Raw genomic sequence first — 14,359 nt, 5'->3', positions numbered from 1 at the left:
CATCCATCACTCAAACGCGCTCCAAAAGGTTCCCAGGTTATTTTAGGGGGGGGGGGGGGGGGGGGTACATTTAAAGACCAATCTTTTTTTATAGAAGTGCATTATGCATTATGCTGGAACAGAGCGCACGCAGCTGGCTCTGAGAAACAACTGTGAACCAGTCAGACGGCCAGCGCATGCCAGGCACCGCAGAAGATGCCTTCATTACCAAACTGCTCATTAAGAGCTGAACCAAACTTTGGACGAGCGGTTCAGCCGTTCGTTACTGTTCTCCTGCCACCTCTCCGTTCTGTTGGGGCTTTAGGGGTCGTCTTTGAATATTAAAGCAATTTATGGCAGCCTTTTGTGCACTGACAGATTGTTATTTTGTTCCCCTGACCATTATTTCGGCTGGGCGACAGTCTGTTTACTGGTTCCATTTCTCTGTGGTAGTCAGGCTTACGGAAATTGTGTGTGATTTGCCCATTAACAAACCAACCCACACACATGGAGAACGCACAACATGATGCACTTTCTGCAAAACCAACTGCAGAATGGATTGATTTATTGACTATAAGGCACAGCCTCCTCCTTACTTGTGTGTGTGTTGGGTGGTGTGTGGTGTGTGTGTGTGTGTGTGTGTGTGTGTGTGTGTGTGTGTGTGTGTGTGTGTGTGTGTGTGTGTGTGTGTGTGTGTGTGTGTGTGTGTGTGTGTGTGTGTGTGTGTGTGTGAGAGAGAGCATATGGCAAGGGGTGTGCACTGCACAGCTCTTCAAAATAGGATTCTTGGACCTTCCCTCTCTAATTAGAGATATTTTCCAAAAACCCAGATTTAATTTTAGACCAGTCACATTTCAACCACATATGCATGCGCACACCCACCCACACAAACGCACATGCCTAAGGATGCAAACCCACACACACAAACACACAACCATACACACATGTATACCAAAACACACCGGTCACCATTTAAAATCCCTTAGTATATAGGCTATACTCGCACCCATGCTTATATGTTTGCGCACGCACACACACACACACACACACACACACACACACACACACACAACACACACACACACACACACACACACACACATACAAACAAACACACACACACAGACACAGACACACACCACACACACACACACACAAACACACACATACACACTTACAAACCACACACACACACACCACAGACCACAGAGGCTCCCTCCCTCGCCGTCCCGGCAGCAGGCACAATGCAGCCCAGCCCATAATGAGCGGTTCCTCGTATCAAATGCAGGGTTACTTCCCTGCCAGTGGGCCTCAGGGCAGGATGACATAAGGAGCTAAGGTCGCGGTGGCGCTGGATCCGCTGCAGACAGTAAATCATCATCCTGATAGTCCTGCATCCATCGTTTTGATTCCATTTGCCCGCTTGCATGGAAACGCCTGATGAGAATCACATGTATGTTCTCATCTATGTAGTAAGCCTTTTCACCAATCAAGGTTGGTTGAGATTTCATTGAGATTAAAGCATATATTTTGCACAGGGGCCTGGTCAAGGCAGTGTAGTGGAGAGTACACTTAATCGCTAACGAGAAAAGAGATCAGGGAACCTTCCATACAACATCAGTGTTTAAACACTATCACATATAAAAGAACATAGATAGGAGATAGGTAGATAAGAAAACACGCACACTCCTCATCATAAGATACGTGAAAGCAGCGACGCTGTGATAAGAACTAGGGTCAAAACATTTACAAGCTCTCGCTTTAAAGTCATTAACGACGTGAGTTCCTGTCAGAAGCTATCCTGCGACAGCTTTCTCTCGTCCAGCACGGTTTGGTTGTCGCTTCGCAATGATTCGCCATCGTACTCCCCCTCCCCCCCCCCCCCCCACCCCCCCCCGCCCCGCCCCACTCCCGGAAAAATGTTTTTCACACGATTACATGCCTTCACCCATGATCCCACGGCAGAGCAGCGGGACGGGCCTGGGGCCCCGGCCAGCGGACCCCTCTCCCAGTGCCCGCTGGTGGGCCGGGACAATGGGCACATTCACATCCTGACATGCAGCCGCCGTGTGTTAGAGTGCTTGTGTTGCGCTCAAGGGGGCCTTTAGTAGTGTCTCTATTAGGTCCTCAGCCGTGACCCGGCGATGACGGGCCCCGGGGTCTATGAGTGGGGGGGGGGTGGGGGGGGGGGGGGGGGGGGGGGGGACAAGCTACTGCTGATGCGGCTTTTAGAGGCAATCCAGAAACATCTTTATTTTGTTCTGCTCCCTCAAAGGGCTTCTGTAGTACATACTTCATAGTACAAACTTGATGGTAGATACTTGATGGTACATACTTGATGGTACACACTTGATGTTAAATACTTGATGTTAAATACTTCATAGTAAATACTTGATGGTAGATCCTTGATGGTAAATACTTCATAGTACATACTTGATGCTAATACTTGATACTACATACCTAATGCTACATACTTCAGCATACCGTCATAGACATAATATTGTGTCGTGAAATATACATAATATTGTGTCTGTGAAATAGTGTGTTAGGTTGCCAGATCTTGACAGAATATCAAGTGGCAAGCATTTGGCAGCATAACGACACATTGAGCACCGTCCATGCAGAGTTGTTTCATAACTACAGCTTTTCAATTCTGTACCTAATATTATTTATATGTATTTATATTGTTGCTATGCACTCATTTTATTATTTGTACATGCTAGCCAAATGTTGAACTGCACAATGGGAATAGCAGTTATTGCACGTTTGGCGTGATACCCAAAGTACACAGTCTTGTTTTCTCTAGTTTTCAGAATGGAAATCGGATTTAATTACTGTGTCCTCATCAAACATCCGACCAGCTGAATTAGTAAAACTGTACCCACGCTTTTGGAACCCTCTCATTATAAATGTCACAGGCAAGATGCTTCCAGAACCCAGGGGGTCTCGGACTGACTTACCAGGTCTATACTGCTTTGGGTCTATTGCAATTAGTTCTTACTAAGACGTCACTAATTGATGCAGTATTTACTGTGCAAAACCATTCTAAACTTCCTCAGTGACACAACAACAACCACAACAATAACAACAACAGCGTATAGACATGATCAGCTCATCTGATTCAACAGGATCTCCCTCCACGTTGAGGCTCCGCGGATCCCCCTTGAGCAGTGCTTTGGCTCTCTGGCTCCGATTGGTCTGCACATGAGGGCTGGATCGGTGGCACGTTACCAAAAGTCTTTCAAGGGTTCTTGTCTTTCACCTCCCCATACAGCCCCCCCCGAAGGCCCAGAAACCCATCCAGAGTTAAATGGTGTTTACACAGAGCTCCGCGTCTGTTTGTCCTGGCCCTCTCTTTCACTGGCCCGGCCCTGCTTTCTCCTCGCACTTTCCTTTTGACCTTGCTCGCTTGAGATCAGCCGTCTTAGGCGGTGGAGGTCGTCTACGCCGGGTGGTGGAGTTGACTAATCACCACTTAGTACGGCTTATGACGTTGTGCTTTGCTTCTTCACCTCACTGAAGCAATCCAGTAATCATACTTGAACGCAACAATAAAGGTGTTTGGAGAGGCTGATAGATGTGTCCGTTGATGATGATGATGATGATCATGAAGAAGAGGAGGAGACATGGTCTCAGTCAGGCCGCTGTTATTAAGACCATACAGACCGCAGTTGTATTGTTGGTAGATATAAATCGCTCCCTAGCCTACTAGTATTTCACAGTGAAAGTCCCGGGGGTACATCCAGGAAGTCTCCCCCTACCTACCTCCCTTCTCCCTCTCTCTTTCTCCCTCCCTCCCTCTCACTCCCTCACTCCCTCACTCCCTCCCTCACTCCCTCACTCACTCATTCACTCACTCACTCACTCACTCACTCACTCACCTCACTCACTCACTCACTCACTCACTCACTCACTCACTCACTCACTCACTCACTCACTCACTAACTCTCTCTCTTTCTCTCTTTCTCTCTCTCTCTCTCACTGACTTTCTTCCCGTCTCTCTCCCCCCCCCCCGTTGGAGCGAGGTCAGACCAACATTTGGAGGGGTACAGGGGGCCAAGTCTTCCCCTCTCAATCCATCCCAATCGTATCCCCCAACAAGTGTAAGACAGGAAACAGTGTCTAGTCTGTCTGGACTAGAGGTCTTCAGGTGTTTACTTAACCCTGAGGAACGACGTTAGGGTCCAGGTTTTAATAAGGTCAATGGGGTCCGGGTAAGGCGACATTTTATTCCCTTCTCTTTATCTGATCATGAGGGAAACGGGTGAAAGCGCCTGATGATAATGAGGCTGAGGATGAGGTCCAGATAGCAGAGCGCTCGGTAAGGATGGATGCTGATTTTATTACTTATGGTTTAGGATCGGTTTGACTCATAAGAGAAGCACATCGCATCTTTTAAGGCAAACCGTAGCCTGTTGATGTTGGGTCTGGTTGCTCTCATGTGTGATGCTACCATATGTTAGATCCCACAAGATTACACTTTCAGCAGTAGAAGAGCATCTTTAGTACAGTTTTAATCCGTAAAAGAATACCTACCCAGGTCTCTGTCCTCTCTGACACTCCCCGCGTAGGGTAACGAGTGGCCAATTTATTAATTTCAAGTTCCATTAGGGTTAGGTCGTCGTTTGGTTTCTTTTGTGGTTCTTTTTAGTTGGTTTTGTTGCAGGGCACGATTACAACATCCACAGTGGTTGCTATTGCACCCAGGTGTTCTGAGCTTAAACGATTCCAGGAAGGGGACTTTAGTGCTCGCACACAAAAAACATCTTCTTGTTTTTCTCCTTCTGATCACGCAGACTTAAACTGCTCTTGAACCCCTGAACCGCTCTTAAGCTGCTACATCAGAGAGAAGAAGCCCACTTAAGATGGTGGAGTCCTCAGTGAGGTCCACGACACACCCCAACAGCCTCCCCACCAGCACAGACCCGGGTTACAGTGCAAGCTGCCATCAACGCTGAATCAGAAGGCGTGAGACACAACCACCTGCTCTCTGCCCCACAGTGTGTGTGTGTGTGTGTGTGTGCGTGTGTGCTTGTGAGTGTGTGGTGCGTGTGTGAGTGTGTGGTGTGTGTGTGTGTGTGTGTGTGCTTGTGCGTGGGTGTGTGCTTGTGTGTCTGTGTGTGTGTGTATGTGTGTGCGTGTGTGTTTGTGTGTGCGTGTGTTTGTGTGTGTGTGCGTGTGTCTGTGTGTGTGTGTGTGTGTGTGTGTGTGTGTGTGAGGATCCACCTCAAAGGCTTTGTGGGTTTTCTTTTTTTTTCCGAGAGCAAATTGAGCAAACCAACAAAGTTAGTGGCATGGCCCTGGGGGAGAGGGGAGAGGGGGGGGGAGAGGGAGCGGGGGAGAGAGGGAACAGGGGAGGCAGGGGGGAGGGGAGTGAGGCTGAGCAGGGGCTGCTGTGGTTTCTGCTACTACAGGGGAGAAGAGGAGTCTTTGTGCGGTAATTAGTGTTTCTCTGGGTCTGCGCTGCGGAGGTAATGTTGAAAGTGGCCCCAGCGGCCCCACGTCCTGCTGATGATGAGGACGCATCAGGGCGGCCTCGCTCCCCCCCACCACGTCTCCCTAAACCACTGCCTCCCATACAGATGTGTTGTGACTCTGAAAGTCCATGCACCTCAGCAGGAACAACTGCGTCCCTCTAGCTGCCCATCCAGGCAGGATGCATAAGTATATCTTTATCAGAAGTATATCTTCAGTATATCTTATATAACTGTATATTTTAACAAATATATTTTTATATTAACATATATTGTTTGTTTTGTTTAAATAATTAGGTGGTGTGTGTAAATGTAGGCATTTTTTCATTGTGATTAACGCCCATTTAGATTTGGTTTAAAATGTTGATATTACAACGTTACAAACAACTAAAGCACGTCCATAGATAATCCATGTCACAGCATAGTAATGTATTTAAGAGAAAATTCAATTGAAAGTTAAAAAGGCTTTTTAGTAAGTAAAATTGAAAGTGCAATGTATTTAAGATCAGATCAACAGTCTCTCTGGAACCCAAGTCGGGACTACAACCCGACCTAAAGGAACTTGGTCCTTTCTCTGGAACTCCAATCCAGATTCTAGGACTCTAACCCAGACAGAACTTGGAAACGTCTCCCACGGAGCTCGGTCTCAGAATTCCACCCACACACAAACTCAGGACTCTAACCCTTATGCAAATACAAACTCAGGATTCTAACCCTTACACAAATACAAACTCAGGACTCTAACCCATATACAAATACAAACTCAGGACTCTAACCCTTATACAATCAAACTCAGGACTCTAACCCTTATACAAATACAAACTCAGGACTCTAACCCTTACACAAATACAAACTCAGGACTCTAACCCTTATACAAATACAAATTCAGGACTCTAACCCTTATACAAACAAACTCAGGACTCTAACCCTTATACAAATACAAACTCAGGACTCTAACCCTTATACACCTCTTCTCAAAAGAGTTAAACACAATTCTTCGTATATTCAGTGATTATTGGTCTCAAACCCTTATCCTTTCTCTCTGGCATCAGATCATGTATTTTTCTGGTAAAAATAGAAAATAAAGGGAAAGTTAAAAAGGCATTTTAGTAAAATAAAGGCAAAGTATTTAAGATTTAGCAGAAAGCTAAAGCAAACATAAAAGTCTTCAATCTTGTTTTAAAGGTGCTCAGAGTTGGGGCAAGTCTTAAATCCTCAGGGAGTTTATTCCAGCTATTTGTTGCATAGTAACTTAATCCTGCTTTCCCATGTTTCGTGTTTACTCTGGGGATAATTAACAGATTGGTCTCAGAAGATCTTAGTGTTCTAGAAGGCTTATGTAGTGGAAGCATATCAGTTAAATATTTTGGGCCTAAACCATGTAGGGATTTATAGGTTAGCAACATGATTTTAAAATCAATTCTCTGACCTACAGGAAGCCAATGTAACGATAATACCATAACTATAATGTCTGCTGCCTATAAAGGTCTGACCGGTGATCTCCAAGTAAACACATTAGAGGAGTGATTGGATGTGCTTCTTGCAGTCTGGCAAGCCAGCCTTACTTGGTTTTCTCCTCCTTCTTTTTGCTAAATTTCCGTAAATCAATTAGACCGATTCAATTAGTGTCCGGGGTCGCTACGTTTGAAGAACTTGAGTGGCCCCCTGTGATTGGATGAGAGACGGCCAGCAGCCTGCTGCTCCACCGCAGCTGACGCGATGGAGGGCAGAGGTTCTGATCCATCTTTTCTCTGGTGGTTTCCACACCTTCAAGAAGCTGGTTGGGGTTTTATTTGGACCTCTTCAAGCACTTCTGAGCTGTTCTGCTGACAGTCCATGCCATTAAACATTGAACGTATGCATAAGACATGTTCAGAATACAAAACTCAAGCGTGCTCGTGACACTGTAAAGCGACCTTGAGTGTGAGAAAGGCAATATATAAAATAAACATATTATTATTAAAACGTACAATAAAACCAACTCTCAGTAAACACATACATTCCAGAAACACAGTGAGGCTATTTATCAAAAATCAAACCTTAAAATATCAATGAGCTAAAATCCTTCACGGTGCACATCTCTCGTTCTGCAACCTAAACTCTGTACAGAAGCCGACACTTCTTTGCTTGTTAATCATTTTATGCACCAGTGATTCAGAGACCCCCCTCTCACCCCCAGACCCCTCATTCACATGCCCCGCCCATCCACCTGTCTCCTCTCAAGACACTGCACTGCCTGTCTCTCCGCCACTATCTGCTAACCAGGAAACAACCCTTGACCTTCTGACCAGCAGGTTTCTGACTAAACTAACCTAATTGGCTCGGTTTCCTGTTTAGCCTGATGGGAGCGTTGACTATTTCTGTCTTGTTTACAAAGCTCTGCCTCTCTCTCTCTCTCTCTCTCTCTCTCTCTCTCTCTCTCTCTCTCTCTCTCTCTCTCTCTCTCTCTCTCTCTCTCTCTCTCTCGCTATCTCTCTCTCTTTCTCTCTCACTCTCTCCCCATCTCTCCCCCTCTCTCGCTCTCCCTCTCTCTCTCTCGCTCTCCCTCTCTCTCTCCCTCTCTCCCCTGTCTCTCTCTCTCTCTCTCTCTCTCTCTCTCTCTCTCTCTCTCTTCTCTCTCTCTCTATCTCTCTCTCTCTCTCTCTCTCTCTCTCTCTCTGAGAGTTGTGCTCTCTCTGGTGTTTATTTAAGAACAATGTATTTGGTCCGATCGCCCTGAACACCCAGACGTCCTACGACAGGCCGGGGGAGAACATGTGAGCGTTGGCCTGAGGTCCCCTCCCCTCCCAGCTTCCTGGAAGTCCCTCCACTGTTTGTTTGGCTTCGCTGGTCTTCGTTTGGGACGGGAGGCTCTTTGTTTGTTTTCACAAGTCACCCGTAAGGTTTGGTCCCATTTGAAAAGGGAAGTCTATTATTAGTGATGTTATTGCAATAATCAGACAGTCGTATCCGATCATCTTGGATGTAACAGCTCTTCAACAAACACATCATACACAAAATGTTCCATCACATAAAATGAATGAACAAATACAAAATGAGCAGGTAGCCATTTTTTCTTTTTGTTATCTTGATTTCTTTCTTGACATTGATGGAAACCAAAAGATGGACACCATTTGTTTCTTGTCATCAATAACAAAATAACTACCAAGTAAACTAAGTTCCTACTGTTCGGATACAACAAGCAACAAGCTTCCTGTCCTCCAAATGTGCCGACAGCCAATCATCCCACAGTGACTACCGCCTGCCACACTGACCCCGCCCCTCATCACCCTGACCCCGCCCCTCATGACCTGACCCCAACCCTCATCCCCCCCTTCACGCCTCTGACTCCCGAATATCAACACAAGCAGTTTACATTCAGTTCCAATCTGCTAGACATTATCTGCAACATGTTGCCACTTTGAAAAACCAGAGGAAATCTCCCTTCAAAACGAAAGACAAAACCGATCAGCAATATAGTCCTCCCCACACACGCGCAGGCGCACACGCACGCACACACACACACACACACACACACACACACACACTGTTAAACGTGCACAAAACAAGCAATGCTTACACACTCTTATTTCTGCCTATTAGGCAGATTGGAGCGTGCCTGTTGTTCTGAGCGCCTGTATCTGAGCGCCTGTATCTGAGGGTCTGGGTTGAATTAAACGGCCACTCTGCCAGACACGACTTTCTCCTGCTATCTGTCTTGAATTATTCAGGCAGTTCCGGATCTTCTGGAGCTTTCATCCCCCGCCTGCAGTATGTCTCTCCGCAGAGGCACGGGGCCAGACGCCCGCGTGAGACCTCTGGTCTGGAGTCACAGGTTCAGACCGAGGCCACGCCCAAAGCAAAACAGGGGCCGGTTCCTGACGCTGATGATGTTTAATATCAGAAATACAAAACACTAAAGTTTGCGCTGAGGGTAAACAGGACATGGCTTCCATCTGGGGTCAGGATAGATCCCGAATCGATCCCTCCAAAGAGATGGATGTGGAATTAATGTCAGCTTGAGTTCCAGCAGTAGACAGGCTGAACGAATAAGGAATCTGCGAATAGCCTGATAATATCTTGTGTATCTGTATTTCTAGAGGCATTATTTAAGGCGTGATTGCAGAGATTGAACGGTGTCCTCATATCAGTTACATTCCCTTTTTGAAGTCGTAGTTGTTTTTTTTGTGGTTTTTCAATAATTTGACCACTGCGAAAACCAATGGATTATTGTGGGATATTCCCCAACAAAACCAAATAGTAGCTAATATAAATCAAATATATTGATATACATTGAAATATAACCTTGTGGACCACAATGGCCTCTCTTAGTCTTGTCCCACTGAACCACCAGTCAACCAGTGGACGGCTCAGCGCTGGCTGATGAGAGTCAGGCCGTCATTTAGTTCCTCATGTGGGCGTGGTCTTCAAAAAGCAACTTGAGGCAAAGCGGCCTCCTCTTAGAAAATAGGCGCAAATTTCCGTCCGTCATCTGACGTCGTTAGTCGCTCTATTTCAGATAAAACGCTCCTGATTGCTCCACTTTCCCCGGGCGTCGCCGTTGTTTATGGATTCAGGCGCCGCGCTCCTTTCTTTGTTTTGAGCTCAAACTTCCTGCCCTAGCTCTGATTGGTCGGGCCACTCTTGGGGTTCTGAAAGTCGGGGTTCAACGGGAGCGAGGTCAGGCTGAGCTCCGGTGACCTTCAGGATCAGGAAGGTCACCTGAGGCTGAGCACAAACACCTGGAGTCGAGGTGTACGATGAAGTCTTAGAGCTGAAGAGAGAGGATTTGTCGATAAAGTTTTTATAGATTGAGTGTGTATTGTGCACTGTATACAATAATTGGGGGGCGGGGGGGTTGTATACCAGACTGGGTGATTAAAATAGTCATTAGATGTCTTGGAAGTAGCAGAGTTAGAGGTTGTATTTTTATTGATGTGGCAGGAAGCTGGGGGGGGGGGGGGCGTTGCTGCTGAATCTATAAATCTCACAGTTAGAACCCCTTCCCTTTACACACATATACACACACGCACACACACACACACACACACACACACACACACACACACACACACACACACACACACACACACAAACCCACATACACACACACACACACACACACACACACACACACACACACACACACACACACACACACACAAACCCACATACACACACACACACACACACACACACACACACACACATACACACACACACACACACACACATACACACACACACACACACACACACACACACACACACACACACACACACACACACACACACACACACACACACACACACACACACACACTAACCAGACCCACTCCATTAAGGACACATTACATCTCACCAACAGCTCATTAGGCTCTGGAGGGGGAGGGGGTAGGACAATGTCCAGAAAGGTGAGATGGGGGAAGGGGTGTGTGTGTGTATGTGTGGATGTGTGTTATGAGGGCCCCTGCATGCGTGCCGTGCGGGGTACCAGAGATCAGAACACACTGATTCATAAACTCACCTGACAGGCACAATGTTTCATAAGAGGACACGGGGAACACTGCACACTACCGGCCACAACCAGCACTCGAAGGGAGCCGTGTGTGTGTGTGTGTGTGTGTGTGTGTGTGTGTGTGTGTGTGTGTGTGTGTGTGTGTGTGTGTGTGTGTGTGTGTGTGTGTGTGTGTGTGTATGTGTGTGTGTGTGTGTGTGTGTGTGTGTGTGTGTATCTATCTGTGTGTGTGTGTGTGTGTGTGTGTGTGTGTGTGTGTGTGTGTGTGTGTGTGTGTGTGTGTGTGTGTGTGTGTGTGTGTGTGTGTGTGCATGTGTATGTTTATATGTGCCTGTTGTGCATGTGTGTGCGTTTTTGTGCGTGTTAATGTGTGCGTGTGAGTGTGTGTGTGTGTGTGTGTGTGTGTGTGTGTTTGTGTGTGTGTTCGCGCAACGTTACACACTAGCAAAAAGCATTGGGGACATGTGCATAGGCGTGTGTGTATCATGCACAGAAGGAAGGGGAAGTGGACTGAGGAATGTTAAACTAACAGAGTGGTTCCCCAGTGAAGCCTCTCCGGACCGGTCCCCTCGGAGCGTCCATTAGGACTGTAAATAGTGCTGCTTCCCAGGACGCTGTATTGCTTTGGGGAAAACTCAGCCCGACGTGCAGTGTGCGTCCTTGCCTTTGAGCGTCCTCCAAGTCTGGTCTGATAAGAGCTCGGTGCGGGCCAAAGGATTTGCCCACAGGGAGTGACTTAAATTGACATCTCGGGACGACCTTTTTGCTTTGATGCAGACGTTGTGTCCCTTTGATGTGAAAACAAAGATCCAAAATGGCTATCGTGATTGCAGCATCCGCGCCCTAGCCCGCCCTAATCTAGATCGGCTAGTTAGTGTTTAGCATTAATTGGAAACAGTCTGAACGTCCCGTACCAAGGCTTATCTCATGTGTGCCTGCACGGCCAAGCACTCTCCTCTTCGTACTTCGACAGACTCTAAGAATGTCGTTTTAAACTCGTGCCCTTCCTGAATGCCGATTTAAAATAGCTTACATCCTCAGTCTTATTTTGATAATAATGTGCTGTTTTTTGTGTGCATTGATGTTCTTTATATTTTCACGCACAGACATGTGTATTTAAAGAAACGTTGTGATCGTGGTCAGCTGGGGTTGAATAATATTTGATATTTCTGCCGCTGGACCAACGCCCTTACTGTTATAAAACCCTTCATTGTAGGAACAGGGTTTCACTTTATAGTCTGCTTTTTATTTGTATTGTACGGTGTATTATATCAATCTTCATGGTAAACAGTAGTACAGTCCCTGAGCACAGCCATGCTTTGTTCAACCTAAATCCCAGCAATTGATTTCTGAAGCTGCATTTCTTTTCCTTTTGCAGAATTCTGAGCCACAACAAAATCCGGAATTTGAGAAATGGATCCTTCAGCGGACTTTATGCTTTGGAGAAACTGTAAGTACCCCCCTCCACCCACCCCCATTCACTCCCTCCACTTCCTCCTTATTCCCTCCATTCTTATATTATGGGCTGGAACACCAGGGTTGGTTTCCCGGTAGTATGCTTGAACCAGGGCCAGGCTCTGGGGCTCCTTGGAGGGAGAGAGGGCCCAGGAGGATCTTGGGAACGTGCCCATCAAAACACACCTTCCATGGAAATGGGCATGCGGTGCGTCTGCCGTGATAACACACTTAAGATGGGCTATCCCACAGTTATGTGGAGGGGATCGCATCATTACGCCTCGATCCATCATTAACTGGGAAGCCCCCAATTCACCAGACAAGATAAGAAGAATCTCTGGCAGAAGATGTGTGTGAGTGTCTGTGTGCGTGCGTGTGTCCGTACATGTGTGGATGTTGCAAGCTCTGTCTGTGGCCCCAGACAGGCCAGCAGACATTAACTCTGCGTGCTATGTGTGTCTGTGTGTGTGTGTGTGTGTGTGTGTGTGTGTGTGTGTGTGTGTGTGTGTGTGTGTGTGTGTGTGTGTGTGTGTGTGTGTGTGTGTGTGTGTGTGTGTGTGTGTGTGTGTGTGTGTGTTTAGAGTTACGGAGAGTGATGTGCTTAAGAATGTGTTGGGTAATGTGAATGTACAACACTCCTAGCGCCGAGCTGAAAAGCTGCAAATCTATTGGAAGGGTTCCTGGAAAATGGTTCAGTCGCGACCGGGAGGAGGAGGAGGTGACTTGTCACCGTGAGGAATGAGAGCTCGGCCGCAATTGGAGTTCAGAAACAGAACATGTCAGACGGCCGCTTCATAAAAAACATGTAGTTGTGTCTGTGTTTATTCTGCCAAAGCAATAAACCTGAATGCCCAAGTGCTCTCAGGAAGAGAATTATCCGTTATCTCAAGAGATCGAAAGTTCTCAACAACACCTCAACACCGCCAGTGTCTTATTTTAGCAGATTAGCACAGGAAGCTTATATCGCTTGGTGCTAGCATGGTGAGCCAGCCAGCGCTCGGGATTCCAAACATCCTTGCTTTGAAAAGTCTGATGTTCCACCAAGTCAACGCCCATCCCCCCCCCCCCCCCCCAACATAATGGTGTTGGTGAGTTTCCTCTTCATTACGCCTTCAGACAGCCCACTGTAGATGTCTGGGAGAGAGAGACAGAGAGAGAGAGATGGGAGTAGACTGCTCTCTATGGATATTAGTTCCACATGCCCCCCTTCTCCAGCCGCCACCCATGAAGTTAACAAGCCTTTAGAAAAAAATGTTAGAGGAAATAAAATAAGGTAATTTTCCCACTTGTGATGTTGTTGGTGCCTACCTACAGGACCAGACAGGGTGTGGGAAAACAAGAGCCTTCGTTTGCTGAAGTTGCTGTTTTTATACGCGTTTGCCCCTGGTGAGCCAAGTGGAGTTCTCACCATCCTGCTCATGCTTTGCCATGCTCTGCAGTGATCCACTATGATTGATGTTAAGGTTGTTGATGTTATCGTGACCCATTTTACCGAGGTACACATCGTTAGCCGCATAGCATAATTGCCTATGTCATGGTCCAGGCTGGCCCAGGCGGAAAGCCACCAACAAACTCTCTCTTGGTTGCTGTGTGTTTGACTCTTGTGTGTAAAGCGTTGCTCCTCTGCCTGTTGTTTCTGTTGTTGTTTTCCCCCCCATCCGCGTGTCCTCGTCGCGGCTCAGGTCTGCTCACTGTTTCCAGCGTGTTGCTTGCGTGTGCTTGTCATCTGCTGCGGCGGACAGTTCCTCACAGGCTGTGGTCAGGGCTGTAATCAAAGGTCGGCCCACCAGCGCTGAGTAAACACACAACAGGGGATTACTGCACGGCCAGCCCCGCCCGCCCGTCTGTAGGAGTCCCCAGCTCCATTCAGACTCTCCCTCTCCGTGCCGTTGCGTTCTCCGCCTCGCCGTGGCCATCACTGCTGGAGAGGTTCGGAGCAGGGAGTTTGGCTGAC

The 14,359-nt window shown here is 47.2% G+C and overlaps 1 protein-coding gene across 1 annotated transcript in view; it reads left to right on the top strand.

The window, feature by feature from the left end:
• adgra2 (adhesion G protein-coupled receptor A2) overlaps positions 1-14,359 on the top strand; it is a 41,495-nt gene that overhangs the window by 6,748 nt on the left and 20,388 nt on the right. Inside the window, exon 2 of the mRNA XM_060054911.1 lies at positions 12,329-12,400. Coding sequence (XP_059910894.1) covers positions 12,329-12,400 — 72 coding nt within the window. The remainder of the gene's footprint in view (positions 1-12,328; positions 12,401-14,359) is intronic.

Source organism: Gadus macrocephalus, chromosome 6 (assembly GCF_031168955.1).
Source record: "Gadus macrocephalus chromosome 6, ASM3116895v1".
NCBI classification, from domain to species: domain Eukaryota; kingdom Metazoa; phylum Chordata; class Actinopteri; order Gadiformes; family Gadidae; genus Gadus; species Gadus macrocephalus.
Note: the sequence above shows the minus strand (reverse complement) of the source record. Positions and strands in the feature narration are given on the sequence as shown.